Here is a 17,840-nt window from a genome sequence, read left to right on the forward strand (position 1 = left end):
GATTAATCTATAAGATTATTTAGATTAATAGTTAGTTAAATAATAGTTAGTTAAATAATCTCTAAAAATATTGAAATATTACCTCACACCTGTCAGAATGGCTATCATCAAAAAATCTACAAATGATAAATGTTGGTGAGTATGTGGAGAGAAGGGAAGTTTTGTACACTGTTGGTGGAATGTAAATTGGTGCATCCACTATGGAAAACACTACGGAGGTTCCTCAAAAAACTAAAAGTAGAACTACCATATGATCCAGCAATTATGTTGTACACCTTAAACTAATATAATACAGTAAGTCCCCTACATATGAACCTTCAACTTTGAAAGATGCGAACGTGCGTTCGCATGTCCAATCACGTAAGTTAATTCACGTGTCTGGTGTACTTTGTCATGTGTGTACATGCTTTACAAGTGGTTGTGCTTTTGTGTACTTTACTGTGCTGTACTGTGTAGAACCATAGTACAGTATCTTTATTTCAAGCCCAGGATTCTGGAAGCAAGTGTAAAACCAGCAGTGATGTAGCTGGTACTACTGTACTTTTCAAGGTACTTTACTGTAAGATTAAAAATGTTTCCTTATTTTTTTGTGTTTCTTTGCTTTTATGTATTATTTGTGTGAAAAGTATTATAAACCTATTACAGTACAGTACTATATAGCCAATTGTGTTAGTTGGGTACCTAGGCTAACTTTGTTGGACTTACAAATAAATTGGACTTAACAAAACAAATTGGACTTACGACCTCACTCTCAGAATGGAACAGGTTCATATGTAGGGGACTTAACTGTATTGTAAATCAACTATACTTCAATTTTTAAAAATCTGCAGTGGAAGACACCATAAACAAAGTAAAAAAGACAGATGGTTGAAATGTTTATTTATGGTATCTTTTAAGTACAGATTTTTAAAAATTGTGGTGAAATATATGTAAGGTAAAATACAGTGAACATTTGGATGAATACCCTGTGTATTTAGACAATGGAATGCCAAATAGCAGTTAAAATGAATGAACTAGGATTCTTGTAAGGGGGAATCAAATGATCAACCATGAAGTTCAGGTTGGATAGGGAAGGAAGAGAGACGAGGAAGGACCTGCTGAGGAAAACAGAGATCAAGAGACTGGAAATTTCTATGGCTTTATCTCAAAATCTAATATTGAGTGGAAAAAAAAAACATCACCAAAAGATATTCACAGTATAATATCATGTATGTATATTTTCAAACCCATAAATCAATACTATATATGATTTGTGGATACATTTACATATAAGTAAAGTATAAAACCAGGATGGAAATGATAAGTAATAATTTTCACATTATTCTCTGTGTTCTTCTGCATATATGAAATATTTCCTAATTAAAAAAAATAAGTGCCTAAGCTACAGGCGCAAGGTCCGTGAAGAAAACTGGGGAAGTTGAATCAAATGCCCATGTGGCAAAGTTGAAAGGACAATTCATCCTCTGAGACTTGGAGGGAAGGAGTAAAAATAAATGCAGAAAGTGACTGGTTTGGAAATAGGAATGTAGGAGTTGAGAAAGGTCATGTCTGATAGCCTCGATTTACTTACATGAAGTAGAAAGGAGGGCCACCTCTAAACTGAGAGAAGGGAGGGGTTGAGGAGGGTCTTTGAGGAGAATGTCAAAGGTCACTGAGGCTAATATGAAAAGGGGCTGGCTAAGGGCCAGTAAAAAGATTACTGGGCAACACCAAAGGCACAACTGAGATAAGATACCATGAGTGGGTCCAATCCTCACACACACTGAATGTCTGAAGTAGCACATGCACAGATGAAGGAGTCATAGGTACCATCCAATGTTTAGGTTAGATATTACATGCAAAGGGAGGAAGAGTTGAGTGCATCCAGGGTGCTAGTGAGAGAGCAGGTCAGATGATCAACCATGAGGTTGGGCTGATTGGGGAAGGAAGAGCAGCTAGAAAGGAACTTCTGTGTAGCAGGAAAGCAAACAGGAAACAGAGGACTGGAAGTACCTATGAGGTCAAGGGGCAGGTGAGAGGATGTGAAAGATGGAAGATGTTGGGGTCAGAAAGTGGACTTTTGGAGCAGCACTACTTTGGACTATTGTGGCAGTACTTTTCCCTAGGGGTAACTTTTTGTATCTCTGCAACAATGAATCACTTGATAAAGCTTGTTGCCTCCAATTCTTCTAGGATAATCGATTGAATAGTTGAGGTTAACTACAGAGGGGCAGTCAGATCAATAAGGCTCAGTGTTCAATTCAACTGAACTATAGCAATACATAGTTGATAACCCGGTGTTCAGTTTGGTATTTATCAGAGGCAAATTTGGGTGCTAATTAATTAAGCCTTGAGAAAACAGGCAGACATGGGTAGTCACTAGGAAATTAGTGTGTGGACTAGGTCTCTAAATTATAATAAATGCCTTACCTTTGTAGAGAATGGCTCAGGAACGAGGTTGGGCAGAATTTTACAGATAAAACAATAACAGATTCACTATCAAACATTAATAAGAATAAAGCAAGTCCTAGGAGTATGATCCACCTAGGAATATGTCATCCCACCTGCCTCTTTGCTTTCTTAATTCCCATGACAACCCATCCTAAACCAGAATTTGGTGCTACAGAAGCAACCCAGAGGAAACAGTGGGACATAATTGCTCTACTGTGATGCAGGAAGTTCAGTAACAGATAATGGCATGCTTTAGGGCTACTCAAGATTTGTTTTAATCAGATATGGTAAGACAGACAGACGTGTAAATCATGAAGGAAGGTATATATTGTAAATACCAATCCCAAGAAACAGGAAGCACAGCACACCATGTAGGGCCTCAGAAGGAAGCACCAGGGTCTGTCAGGAGACAGAGGAAGTGAGGGGAAAACAGAGGTAAGAGTCTTTATTGTGTTTTCTGTGGGAAGGAATGGATGAGACAGGGTAAGCAGGTTTAGGATTGGCTATTTTGAGTAATTTCAGTGGGCTCTGGGTGTAAATACTCTCTTGTTGTCTAGTACCTGATCTTGGGGTGATTAGGGCAGGTAGATAGTGGCCCAGTGTGACAACCCATAAAGGAGGTGGCTGGGGGGTATGGGCTCTGGATTGGTTGGTTTGCATATGAAAGGCTTTCCTAGGAGAGCTGTTTTCTATCTCTAGGAGTTAACCCTGGGAAGGGCATCCCTCCAAGGTAAACAAGGCCCTAGATATTAAAGCATCACATTACAGAAAGTAAAAGACAAGGTTAATACAATGGGCTATCTAGAGTGACCACACAGGATTGAAAACATATGTGTCTAATGGATCAACAGAGAGGTCTCTCCTTCCCAACTCCCAAAGTGGAACTGCAATAGCGGAGAAGTTACAAATTGTAGGGAGAAGTTACAAAATGTAGTAACATTCATGAATCTCTCAGGTTTAATTAGTATTATATCTCACATTAATGAAGTTTAATGAAAATAAGCCATGCTTACACAGGCAAGTATTTTGGTCCCATATTCTCAATGAAATACATAGAACATCAAAGATCATTATAAACCCAGAAAGTATGTCATGCAATTTACCCTTATTGCCACTAGATGACACTGTAGCTTATTGCTTTTGTGATTGTCAAACGATGCCTGCTCAGAGTTCAGTTAAGACCTTTTTTATTTAAATAAAACGTAGGGCTTTGCAACTAGTTCTTATTAATTCAAGAATCTGATGGCTTTCAGAAGATGTGGTCAAACATGCTGCACCTTCCAAAGCTCCTAGAATTAAAGCTTTGCCCAAATCTCTGAAACTGTATAGAAAATTGTGTGCATGCCCACACACATGTGCATTTTCCTGTGGGTAGGGTTCAGAGCTCTCATTAGAGTTTAGAGTTTTCTATAACCCCCATCACATTCCAAGAAAGAAGTGAAGAACCACTGCCCCAATCCCCACTTAACCACACCTGAGTTCATCTCTATGATTTCTAAAAACTAATTAAAGATAGAAACAAAATAGCTTCTCAGATAACACTTTCTGACACTTAAAAATGTTTTCTTCTCAATTTGTGAGAAAGGAACAAAATATGTTTTTCATGACCATGGTTGGATGGTAGTGAGTTATAGCCGACCTGCAAAGCTAGACAGAATGACTGCAAAGTCAGGCAGAGATCTGGGCAGTAAGGGGACACTGTGAAGCATCTGCTGTGTTTTATGAATAGACACAGAGATGTGAAGCAAGAAAATATATCAGACACTGAGGCAACCTGCCTGAGACCAAGGTCCTAAGTGAAATTTCCATCCAAGGGGTGTGGGGGACAATTTCATTCAGAAAAATGGGCAATAACTGATGGAGAAGGAAGGCATGTAACCATTTTTTAAACAGTCAAGCTCTGGTATTCAAAGGTATGACTTTATCAGTAACTGACTTTAGCTTTTTTCTCAACACGCTATTTTCATATGGTAGCAGAAAAAATCATAACAATTTGAAGTAATACATCTCTTTTAAAACTTACTGAGTTTGGGGTAAATACTGTAAGCTCAGTGGGACTTATGTCTCCAGTCCTGACATCAGGGGAGTGGGCACCCTGTCCATGTTGGACTGTCTGCTGGTGTCTGCTGTTGGTGGAAGTCATCATGCATTCTCTGAGCAGGGGTTGTGCATGAATATAGCTCCAGGGAGCTTACGACTGTTTCTGCTTCTCAACCCCACCTCAACTCTTACTGAAGCTGCTGATCCTCTAACACTTAGCCACATCTTCCAGCTGGCTCCTCCAGAGAGATCTGTACCTCCTCAGTTCTTTTTTTTTTTTTTTTTTTTGTGGTACGCAGGCCCCTCACCGCTATGGCCTCTCACGTTGCGGAGCACAGGTTCCGGACGTGCAGGCTCAGCAGCCTTGGCTCACGGGCCCAGCCGCTCCGCGGCATGTGGGATCTTCCCGGACCGGGGCACGAACCCGTGTCCCCCGCATCAGCAGGTGGACTCTCAACCACTGCACCACCAGGGAAGCCCCTCAGTTCTAATCATAGTAGTTCTGTGCTTTAATTCTCTGGTACATAACAGGCACCCAAAGAGTATTTGCTGATTAAGTAACACCAAGGAACTCTTGCTTTGCCCTTCCTCCATTCATTGCTCCCTTCCATCTTTCTCCCTGCTACCGGCCATGACAACATGGCCTCACCTACTCACCTTATCAATACATGGTTCCTATCAAACTGAAGAGAACTTATGGTTCCAACTGTTAAAAAAGTGAACATTTTCTGCTTCGTTACTATGAGATTTATTTTGAGAGCTGAAGGAAACCTATACTGTAAGTACTGTTATTATTTTGCAGGTAAGAAAGTTGAGGCTTCAAGAGTTTACATAACTTCCCAGGGTCACAAAACTAAGTGATAAAGACAGGATTCAAACCTAAGCACATCTGTCTTGAGAGATGGAGCTTTTAGCCCTTCTGCACTAAACTATTATTTTTGTGTTTGCTGTTTCTTTCAGATACAATGACAGTGGCTATGTTGAAGATGTTGAAGTAAATTTCATAGTGTGGGAAATACATGGCAGGGATGACTATAGCTTTAACAACACTATGAAGAAGGTATGACATTTGGGATTTAAATAGAATTTAGCATGCAATTAGACGTCTTTCCATTTTAAATCTATATATAAATTATCTAAGGAAAACAGAACCAGGCAGTTGTAGGCAGGAAAAAAAATATGACCTATATTGAATTCTATGACTATGAAAATTCATTTATGAAAAAAGAAATCACTGTCCTATAGAACGGACTTAAAGGGGTCAGAAAAGATAATATTTATAGTAGGATGATGTAATTATTGATTAATATTTTATTTTCTCTCCACATTGTATTTAATGTTTGATTATTTACAGGCCTTCATTTCACTCTCAGACATTCATCACATTTGATTTGTGCTAAATCAAATGGACACACTCTAGGCTTCATCTCACTTTGACTTCTTTGCAGCATTTGACCCACTGACCGTGGCTTCACTGTCCCCACACTCTCCTGGTTTTCCTTCATCCTCCATGACTGGTCATTCTCAGCCTCTACAGTGAATCCCCTTTATTATTCCTGTTCACTTTGCAGGCCACAGCAGAAAGGCCTTCCTACTCCAAATCACCACACTTCACTCCCATCCTTTCTACGTGGGGCTTTTTGCCCTTAAGGGCCTCCCATCATGATGGAGCCTCTCTAGACGTTACCAGCATTGATTCCTGAGATTTGTCAGAGATCTCATACAAAACCAGGGATGACTCCTTCCAAAGTAACTTTCTCATCTACCAGAGACCTTAATTCTCCAAGAAGTAGAACCTATGCAGGTGACAAAAAAGAGAGCTGAATTCCACCTGCTACTCCCCTCCACATTACTGCAATTATGTGACCAAACAAATCCATCCCATCACACATTCCTGCCTCATTCACAACTAAGTCGGACTATGTCACTGATTCTTATCACTGGAGTATGAGCAGAAGTTATATGTGTCCAGGATGAAGTAGTTAAGAACTTCACATGCACCTCCATGCTTCCCATCTTCCTTCACATGTCAATATATTACAGCAATGATTAAAGATGGAGTAGACGTGAACTGGATGAAGGGGATAAGGGACTTCAAGAAGCCACTAGATTTTTTAAAGTCTGAGTTTTTAATCTACTTTTTTGAGGAGATTCATCCATAGGAGCCATTTAACCAGGGACATCTGCATTGGATTATGTGTGATCAAGAATTAAAATTTAATGTGTAAAACCCCTGAGGGTTGGAGTTATTATTGCAGCAAAGCCAACAAATATATCTCCTCCTATTAAAATTACATATAAATGCAAACATTTCAGTCTCTGAACCCTTTAGCTCTCTCTTTCCCACTACTCTTCTGCCTCTTTTTCTCACACAATCTAGATATCTACTTTTTCTCACACAATCTAGATATCTCTAGATATCTAGAGAAACCCTCTGCTTCTCCCACTTTTCTTCCTTCATTGCCTATCTAACTTGAGCTCCACAGTTCAGTCCTTCAGCTATTGTCTTCCCAATGCCTGTATGTCACTTTCCCCGGTATTGTTCTTGTTTAGTGTTACCCAAATTTAAACATTAATCTTTCTGCCTTATCCATGCCAATATCTGAGCTACTAATCACCTCTAGAAAAAAAATTAAAATTGCAATAACTGGAAGTATGAACTCAGCTATTGGGAGTGATGACTGAAAAGAGAATTAGCCATCTAGAAGAGAGGTCAGAGGGAAATATCCAGAATTACACATAGAGAGATAAACTGATTTAAAATATAGAAAAAGAACATAAAGGAGATCCAAAGCTAAGATCTAAGAACTGGAGTCCTAAAAAAAGAGAAGAGAGAGTGTTGGTCAGAAGCAACATTTTCCAAAACTGGTGAAAGACATCAAGGCACAGAAAAAGTAATCTGCATCCAAAAACATCAAAGTAAAATTTCCAAAATCAAAAACAAAGAGAAGAGTCTTTAAAGAATTCAGAGCAAAAAAGATAACTTACCTTCAAAAAAGTAACTATAAGGTTTAAAGCTGATTTCTCAATAGAAACAAAAAAAAAACAGAAGTCTTTGAAGAAAAATATTTTTAAGTTACTGAAAGAAAATAATTCCCAAACCTAAAATTCTGAATACAATAGAAATAGCATTTTAAAAAATGAAAGTGAACAAAGATAATGTCTTACAAGATACATGAAATTAAAAGAGGAAAAAATTTTAAGAAAAAAATGAAGGATGAAATAAAAATGATTGGAGAGAAAGTGACAAATACTGAGGATAGGCAAAGAATAAATGGAATTCCTGAAAAAGGAGAACCAAAGCAAAGGAACAAAACAACTAATAATTCAACAAAACACAACCACCACCCCGAAAAAAAAAAAATCTAACTTCTCATTGAAGCAGCATACCATATACTTCAGAATATCAAGTCAGAATAGCCAACTCATGTGGGCATATAGGCAAAAAAAGCAAGAAATTTATAAGGAAAATTAATTTATCATCAGACATTTATAGCATTTATAGCAGTATCATCAGACATTTATAGCAGTGTTGTATGCCAGGAGAAAGTGGAGTCAAATATTTAAGATACTAAAGTGGAGTCAAATATTTAAGATACTAAAGGAAAATAAATACAAGCCAAGGATTTTACATCCAGCAAAACTGATTACACTGTAAATGACACAAACCGCTATCAGTATGTAGAAAGCTCTGATAATATTGTTCCCAGGAGCCCTTCCTGAGTAATTTACTAAGTAAGAAGCTTCAGAAAATCAAAAATACTAAAGAGATATCAACATAAGGACTAGTAGGAAGCATTATAATATAGTATATAGTTACTTACAGGACTAAAACAAAATGAGCGTTAAATGGGTTATGAAAATGTACATCTTGTACAATTATGTACTAGATCTTATGTACTAGATCTTATGTAGATCTAGTACAATTATAAAATATGATAAGAGAATGTGAAGATCATATACAAGGGAAAAGTATAAGTGTTTTCAGTAATCATGACACTGGTGATAATATTTGTATTGTTTTTCTAAAGTTTTGAGGTGTATTGTTTTTCTAAAGTTTTGAGGTGTATAAAATGAAATAAAACAAATGTGTAATAATGACATTTTCTAATACTACCATTCCTCACCAAGTGTTTTGTTGTAAAAGCAAGAAGATACATATGTTAAGATAGAAGAAGTTAGACAAAAATCTTGAATTCGAATAGGACTCAATATGAACTCATGAGGTATTGGATATTGCTCTGGATGTAAATTTATTAATCAAATAGAGAGATAGATAAAATTTTCCTATTCTGATTGTTAAAATCTTAGAAACATAACTAATCAGTAGCTGAAAGTATCCTTAGTAGCCAGATTGTTGTTTTGAAATACCGTTTCCCACTAAACGTACTGGGCATTCTTAGATAAATTGCTGATTCCACGCCTGAAGGAAGAAATGTACAAGATGAGCCTAGAATAGTTTGGCATACCCAATAGCAAGGAAGTATCAAGGACTGCTAGAGTCATTTAAAAGTAATCAGAAATCGGGCTTCCCTGGTGGCACAGTGGTTTAGAATCCTCCTGCCAATGCAAGGGACACGGGTTCGAGCCCTGGTCCGGGAAGATCCCACATGCCACGGAGCAACTAAGCCTGTGTGCCACAGCTACTGAGCCTGCATGCCTAGAGCCGGTGCTCCACAACAAGAGAAGCCACCACAATGAGAAGCCTGCGCACTGCAAGGAAGAGTAGCCCCCACTCGCCACAACTAGAGAAAGCCCGCGCACAGCAACGAAGACCCAACACAGCCAAAAATAAAAACAAATAAATAAAATAATCATAATAATCCATCCAGGCCAAGTTTTCTTTATTTCATAAATTAAGGGTTGGGGATATTTGAAAATCAAAGTAATCCACTATATTAACAGTATAAAGAAGAAAAGGCATAAGATTATTACAACAGTTGATGAAAAGTCATCTGATTAAAAATTTATCACCCAAACATAACATTATTTTTTAAATAAATCTTAGAAAATTATAAATAAATGGTAACTTCCTTAACCTAATAAAATGTCGATACAAAAAAACCTGTATAAAACATTATACTTAATGGTGAAAATGTGAAAGTCTTCCCACTGAAATCAGGAATGAAACAAGGAGGCATGTTCTAACCATTTCTATACAACATTGTTCTTGATGTCTGTAATAAGGTAAACAATATACAATACAAATAAATTGAAAGTGTAAGGATTGGAAAGGAAGAAATAAAACTCATATGCACAGGTAACATGATTGTTCATCTGAAACAAAGTTAATAAATGAGTTTAAGAAGTTCTCTCTACAAGGTCAATATACAAAAGTCCATTGTTTTTCTGTATATCAGCAAACATTTAAATAATTTAAAAATTAGATATATAATTTTCAACAGCACTAAACTATATTAAATACTTAGAAATAAATTGATATACAAAACATATATATATAAAACCTTTCTATATATATAAAACCTTTCTATATATATATAAAACCTTTTGACAGAGTGGTTGTTTGCACGAAGCTCAGACATGGAAGTCAATGACTGAGCTTAACAAGCGCCTCCCGTTAGAAGAAGCATGGGGACCTGAGGTAAGAAAAATATTACTTTGTTTATTTATAATAACTAACTTGGCGTTTTAGTATTAAGTGCTTAATGGAAACACTTTGGGTTTAAATTTGATTTTGTAAATCAAATCCAATTTTTCTATTGGATTATATTATGATTTCCAAAATGCTTCATCTTAATTCTATTTGATCTTCTGTTGCCCCTGGATTACTAACAATTTTGTTTTAATTTTCTCTCCTGAAAATCTGTTTGAAGATTATTAAATATCTGACAAACATGTTAAAGCATTGAGACTGAGTCTTTCTAAAGAATGCCTGAAGTTTCAATCTTGTGTAACTAAAAGATCATTTCTGAATGTCAGTTATCAATCCTATACCGTTTTCAAGTGAATTTTCTTAAATTGAAATTAATTTATGTTATTTGGCAAATCAAATCATATCTCATGAATAAAATGTGATATATAAGGTACTTCAGCCTGTAAAATATAAACCCTACAATAAGAATGTTATTTTGCTTCTACGTCAGAACCTGTACATGTCAAGATAGAGATATATACAAAAGATATGTATCTCCCTCTGTATTCCCAACTCCAAACCATCCATTTTCCATCCACCACTCCCTATCTTCCTAGTAACATTATTCTAGGAGCTTTACTCCAACAATCCTTTGAACAGTTCTTCCAGCTCAACATAACCTTCAATTCATTGATCCTACCACCCTCACCCCACCCCCGGTTCTTTTTTCCCTCTTTATCCAGCTTAAATTCCACAGTCAATAGTCATATCACTCTATTAATATGACCCTCAATTCTTTTGCCCCCCCTTCTTTATGTTTGCATAGCTAAATCACAACCTTAGTTAAGTTCAACTGTCCACCTTAGCACCTGACTGTGGCCAGAGAAAAACATACCCATGCTGACTTGTTTCACTTTCATCTCATGATTAAAATGGTCCCATAATACTGCCCAACAAATACTTCTTCACCTCATTCTCTCTTCCCCTCTCATAAATAGTTATTGCATGCTTTCTCCTCTTCCCCCATCCTCATTCTTATCTAATGAACTTGCTTTCTACTTTATCAAGAAAATTATGGTAGTTATTAGACCTGGGGCAAGACCCTTCTATCTAATTTTATTTAAAGAAACACATATTTTTAAATGTGCAACATGTTGCCATATTGTTTTTATTATTTTGACATCTAAAATTCCTTATAACTAGTTTCCCTTGTAATGCAACCTATTTTATGTTATTATTTTTAAAAACATTATTCTGAGAGGGGCCCATAGTAGTCCATAGGCTTCACCAGATTGCCAAAAGGGCCCATATAGAAATAAAATACAATTTTATATATATTTTAAAACCTATTTTTATATATTTATACACTCACTATGAGGTTATGAACCCCTGATGTAGGTATAAAAATGAAAGGACTAGGGCTTCCCTGGTGGCGCAGTGGTTGAGAGTCCGCCTGCCGATGCAGGGGACACGGGTTCGTGCCCCGGTCTGGGAAGATCCCACATGCCGCAGAGCGGCTAGGCCCGTGAGCCATGGCTGCTGAGCCTGCGCATCCGGAGCCTGTGCTCTGCAAGGGGAGAGGCCACAACAGTGAGAGGCCCGCCTACCGCAAAAAAAAAAAAAAAAAAAATGAAAGGACTAAATCTTGGGTCATTTCAGTATTTAGAGATGGGGGAAATGAGGAGAGGCAAAGGAGGTGAAAAGGAATAATCCAAGAAGCAAGAGAAGATCCAGGCAAGTATGATGTTTTGGACCTCATGTAAAGCAAGTCTCACCAGAAGGAGGGAAGGATCAAGTGTGTTAAATTCACTACTAAGATAGGTCAACTATGATGAGGATTGAAACTTGATCATTTACTTCAGCACCATAGAGGTAACAGGTAACCTTGACAGGATCAGTTTTCGTAGGATAGTGAGAGACAAAACCTTACTGAAGTGGGATTAATTAGTATGGAAAAAAAGAACTCAAAGCATCAAGAATAGACGTCTCTGCAGAGGATTTTTGCAGTAAGGAGAGAAATAGTGTAGTGGCTGGAGAGCAATGGGTTGAAGAAAGGGTCTTTTTTTTTAATAATTGAGAAAAATAGCCACAGGTTTAATGATGGGAATATTCCAACAAATAAGAAAACTGATGATGCTTCAAACTTAACATGTCTGAAACAGTTTCTGATACCCACCCTCCAGACATACTCCCCCAACATTCTTTCCCACCTCAGTTAATAAATATTCCATCCTCCCAGTTTGCTCAGGATAAAAGCTAAACATCATCTTATGCTCCACATTTGGTCTTTCAGCAAATCTTGTTGGCTGTTTCTTCAAAGTATATTCTGAATTTGGTCACCCTGTGCCATCCCAACTGCCACCACACTGTTTCAAGCCACCATCACCAACTATCTGGGTTATAACCATAGCATCCTAAATGGTTTCCCTGCTTCAGGCTTGCCAACCATGAATCTATCCACAACACAGCACCAAGACTGATCCTACTAAGACATAAATCAGAATGTGCCACTCTTCTGCTCAAAACCATGTGATGGCTCCCATGTCACTTAGAGTTATGACAAAGCCAGCAGGACTCGCTGCACCCCATCCCCACCGCACCCCCATCATGACTAGCTAATGCCTTTCTTCAGGTCTTTATTTGAAAATCAACTCGTCAATGAAGACTTCCCCGGCCACTCTACCGAAAAAGTTAAACATCACCTCGTGACAGTTGCTATCTCCCTTCCCTATTTTCTTTAATGTCATTAGCATTTATAACTCTCTGACACATTATATAGTCTATTTATTTATCCTATTTATTATCTGGCTCCCCAACTAAAATGTAGGCTCCATAAGGGGATGGAATTTTGTTTGTTTTGTTCACTGGTGTATCCCCAGCATCTAACCCATTACGGGTGCTCAATAAACATTTGTGGAACTAATTCATTAATTATAGGTCACCCACCTATTACAAAGAGTATTATTCTGCTATTTAAAAAAAATCATAAGGAAGTAAACTAGCAATGGAATCCGTTAAAAACAAAACTTACCCTTCTAACTTCTTGTTGAAGGACATCCAAGAATTTGGGGTTGAGGGTAAATGTAAGTGACCCTCTTACTCAGAATCTCACAAAGGACACCCAAATGTTATAAGATATGACAAAATAACATAGTCCTAGGAAGGAATGAGCTACCTGATAATTAACAGTCATGGAGATTGCCTCAATCAGTATGATATAGTGCAGTAGTTATCAAATTTTAAAATCACCTCGAGGTGACATCAGAATCACCTAGAGGACTTGCTAAAACAGATCTCTGGGTCCTACCTCCAAAGTTTCTGATTCATCAGATCTAGGACTAAGACCCCGTATTTGCATTTCTAACAAGTTCCCAGGTGATGCTGATACTGTTGATCTGGGGACCACATTTAAGAAATATTGAAGTAGTGGCTTACATTCTATAAAGATTCTGGAGTGCCCACACCAGGCCCTAAGTGTTCAGTTCTACCATATGAGAGACAAAAACCTCACAACTAAAAGGGTGGATTCAGTCTGGAGTCTGAATATAGTAGAAGGCAAGTACCTGCAAAGACTATTTATGTCCTAGTGAATAAGGCTATGCTTACTGAAGAGTGTCACTGTATATTTATTCAATATGGCAATCAGAGGTGCTCTCTTCCTGAAACATACCTGAAATGAAATAGCCTTCCAATTCTTGGAGCTGCACTGATTGCTATATAGTCCTGATTCTACAAGGATGAATGACACTTGCATAAAAATCTGCAAAGTAGCTCTAGAGACTGTAAATTCTCAAGAGAAAATCTGAAGGACTCATAAACCAAAGTGGCATTTTCACAGGTTCTTCCAAGTTAATGTTGGAGTTTGAGAAGGAGAGGGAGAATGTGGGTTATGAATGGCTGGCTACATACTTATAACTCAGGTTGTGAGTTGAGTTTCTGGACATGACTGACATAGTAATCCGAGAAGTCCTTGGCTAAAGATGAATTGTATTTCTCTTTCTGACTTACTTCACTCTGTATGACAGACTCTAGGTCCATCCACCTCACTACAAATAACTCAATTTCGTTTCTTTTTATAGCTGAGTAGTATTCCATTGTATATATGTGCCACATCTTCTTTATCCATTCATCTGTCAATGGACATTTAGGTTGCTTCCATGTCCTGGCTATTGTAAATAGGAAAACAAACACCGCATGCTAACACATATATATGGAATCTAAAAAAAAGGTTCTGAAAAACCTAGGGGCAGGACAAGAATAAAGATGCAGACATAAAGAATGGACTTGAGGACATGGGGAGGGGGAAGGGTAAGATGGGACTAAGTGAGAGAGTGGCATGGACATATATATACTACCAAACGTAAAATAGATAGCTAGTGGGAAGCAGCCACATAACACAGGGAGATCAGCTCGGTGCTTTGTGACCATCTAGAGGGATAGGATAGGGAGGGTGGGAGGTAGACACAAGAGGGAGGAGGTATGGGGATATATGTATATGTATAGCTGATTCACTTTGTTATAAAGCAGAAACTAACACACCATTGTAAAGCAATTATACTCCAATAAAGATGTTAAAAAAAAAAAGAATTGTAATTCATGAGGCCAGGGCTGATGTGTTTTCTTAGAGGCTATACAGCTTGATCAAGTGGGCTTTCAACTTAAAAAGAAAAGGGAAAAACACAATAATTGGGAAAAAAAAGTCTGCTGCTACAATAGGAAATATCAGGCATGACACAAAAATAGGAGCAAAAATCAGTGGGAATCATCTTTCACATTAGGAAATAACTAGGTAGAAAGTTGGAAACAATATAAATATTCCCAGGTGTCTATACACAAAAAATACATGTAATGATAGAAGATGAATGTGTCCTTATCAGCAATACATTGCTGTGAGGATATGTGTCCAGTTCCTGCACCTATTTAGTATGTGCCACATATTCTTTCAATTAAGTTCATGGTTTCATGTATTAACTCACTTGGTAGAACAAGAAGTTCCCAGGCCCGTGTTGGCCTACAAGAAACTCCACCAACAAAAAAATAATAAGAAGAAGACATATCATGTTTTCAAGTTAGGGTACATCAAAAAATGATTGGTTGCCACAGGTGGGGGTGAAATGGGTGAAGGTGGTCAAAAGGTACAAACTTACAGTTATAAAATAAATGTCATCGGCGTGCAATGTACAGCATGGTGATTGTAGTTAATAATACTGTATTGTATATTTGAAAGTTGCTAAGAGAGCAGATCTTAGAAGTTCCCATCATAAGAAAACAATTGTAACTATGTATGGTGATAGATGTTAACTAGACATATTGTGGTTATCATTTCGCACTATATACAAATATTGAAATTATTACGTGGTACACCTGGAATTAATATAATGTTATAGGTCAGTTATATCTCAAAGATAAACAAGTACTTACATACAAATAAAGGCAGAAATGAATTTTTTGATGTTCAAAAGAAAAAAATAATAATGATGAGTCTCTTACTTGTTTTTCATTAATCTACACCTAACATATTGCTTTATAAATGTGCCAGAGAGTGCAGTAGTAGAAAGGTAGACAAAAGGAAGAAATAATAGTAAATGTGATAAAGGAGAGAGATAGAAGAATTATTTTGCAGTTTATCAAGTCATACAGTAACACTTCATGAAATTGTAAAAAATCGTTAAGAGTTTTAGGGATGGGACTTATAATTAAAATATAATTATGGAATGATTCTCCTATGTAAAAGAAAATGACCTGTTAAGAAGGAAAGTAGAGGAATTTTCAGTGTGAAGGCAATATTCACCTTCAAAAAATAATTCTCAAACAAGAGGGTAAATACTGGAGTATATATATAAAAAAGGTAAAATGAGAGAGCTATAGAAGGGACTTCTATGTACACCAGATCACATAGCCAAATAAGGGAACTATATGAACTGTCCTGATTATCTCCAAAACCAAGTAGAGTTAAGAAAGAATACAATATCTGCACATTGAAAAATGTCAAAATGTAGGGAGAACATGAAGGAAAGAACAAGAAATAAATACCACTTGAATAAATGGGAGTTACTCACTCAAAAGCTATAGAAAGAATTCAGCCTCACTGAGAATGCATGACAGAGAGACAAGCAAGACTTTAAGTAGGGTGTGAAAGCATACAGGACCTACAAGAATCCAGAAGAAATGCCATGTATTATTTTAGGATTTTATTTTATTACCTTAGCTTTAATAAAGTGACTTTAAAAATATATAGTGTTTATGCTTTTTAAGAAGGGAACAGGAGATAAATAAATGAGACCCACAGAGAGACAGTAGTGGCAATGGGGATAAATAAAAGTCTTAGGGGAAGATTTGACTACTGTATCCATACCTTATGATCAAAATAGTGTCTGTCCCAAATTAAGCATCCTTGAAGTATTTTGTGGTTTTCAATTTAGGGAAATTAAATGCTTACAGATTCTCAACACCCTAATGTATTATTGTTTGCAAATAAATAAACACAGCATTTTCTTTCACTAAGCTTCACTTTTTAACAAACTTTAACCCAAGATAGCCTCTAAAAATACTATACTACACTAAAATGATAGAAGAGATAGGAATAACTATTATATCTCTAAATAATTTTCCAAAATAAATATGAGTATATAATTTTGTATATTAAAGTCAGCTAATGACCTTAAGGTTTTTGTCTTTGTTTTCTACTCAGAACTATAAGCACTGTTTTTCTTATGCTATTGGAAAACCAGGAGACTTAAATCAACCATATGAGATTATCAACAAGTCTAACCATAACCATTTAGTTTGGCCCTTGGACCATTCCGGAATGTATGTGTTTCGTGTGAAGATCCTGGATCCAAACTATAGGTGAATATAAATATTCCATTATAATAGTTTTAGCATTAGTTCCTAAAAATTAAATTTTTATTTTCTTGATTTAATTTGATACCACCCAGCTATCCAATTAAAGGCATACCTCATTTTATTATGCCTCACTTTATTGTGCTTCAATTTACAAATTGAAGGTTTGTAGCAACCCTTGGTCAAGCAGGTTAATCAGCGCCGTTTTTCTAACAGCATTTGCTCACTTCATGTCTCTGTGTCACATTTTAGTAATTCTTGCAATATTTCAAACCCTCCACCAGCAAAAAGATTATGATTTGTTGAAGGCTCTGATGATGGTTAGCATTTTTTGAGAAATAAAGTATTTTTTAATTAAAGTATGCACAGTCTTTTTTTAGACATAATGCTATTGCACACTTAATAGACTACAGTATAGTGTAAAAATAACTTTTATACCCACTGGGAAAGCAAAAAGTTTGTGTGACTCACTTTATTGCAGTATTCATTTTATTGTGGTGGTTTGAAACTGAACCCACATCTCCGAGGTATGCCTGTCATATTTGTTTTTTCATTTTGGAACAATCCTGTTAAACATTCTATGGGAGTGGGAGATAAGATTTCATGTTAAACATTAATTAAATTAATTGATTCACAATTACATTCTGAGTGCTTTACTATGTTTCATTGCTATGATAGATGCAAATAGAGCATAAGGATAATCTCAGCCTTTAAGATGCTTGTAATTAAACTAGTTGGGGAAGGAGGAGTGGAGGTTACACATAAAACCAAGGGAGGTTAAATCAGAGCGAACACATGATATATTTTTCAAATATAATTATTTGTATTATTGATAAGCATAATAATAATTCAGAGATGGGAAAAAAATCAATGCTATCTTGAGCATCAGGAGAAAACTTCCTGGAGGACAAGGAGCATTAAGAATTTATATTGC

The 17,840-nt window shown here is 36.7% G+C and overlaps 1 protein-coding gene across 1 annotated transcript in view; it reads left to right on the forward strand.

Moving 5' to 3' along the window:
- CATSPERE (catsper channel auxiliary subunit epsilon) overlaps positions 1-17,840 on the forward strand; it is a gene marked incomplete at its 3' end in the record, with an annotated part of 259,766 nt that overhangs the window by 217,373 nt on the left and 24,553 nt on the right. Inside the window, exons 18-20 of the mRNA XM_081221981.1 lie at positions 5,431-5,530; positions 9,986-10,072; positions 16,755-16,912. Of these exons, the coding sequence (XP_081078107.1) occupies positions 5,431-5,530; positions 9,986-10,072; positions 16,755-16,912 (345 nt within the window). The remainder of the gene's footprint in view (positions 1-5,430; positions 5,531-9,985; positions 10,073-16,754; positions 16,913-17,840) is intronic.

This window comes from Mesoplodon bidens (assembly GCF_964165515.1).
Source record: "Mesoplodon bidens genome assembly, chromosome: 2".
NCBI classification, from domain to species: domain Eukaryota; kingdom Metazoa; phylum Chordata; class Mammalia; order Artiodactyla; family Ziphiidae; genus Mesoplodon; species Mesoplodon bidens.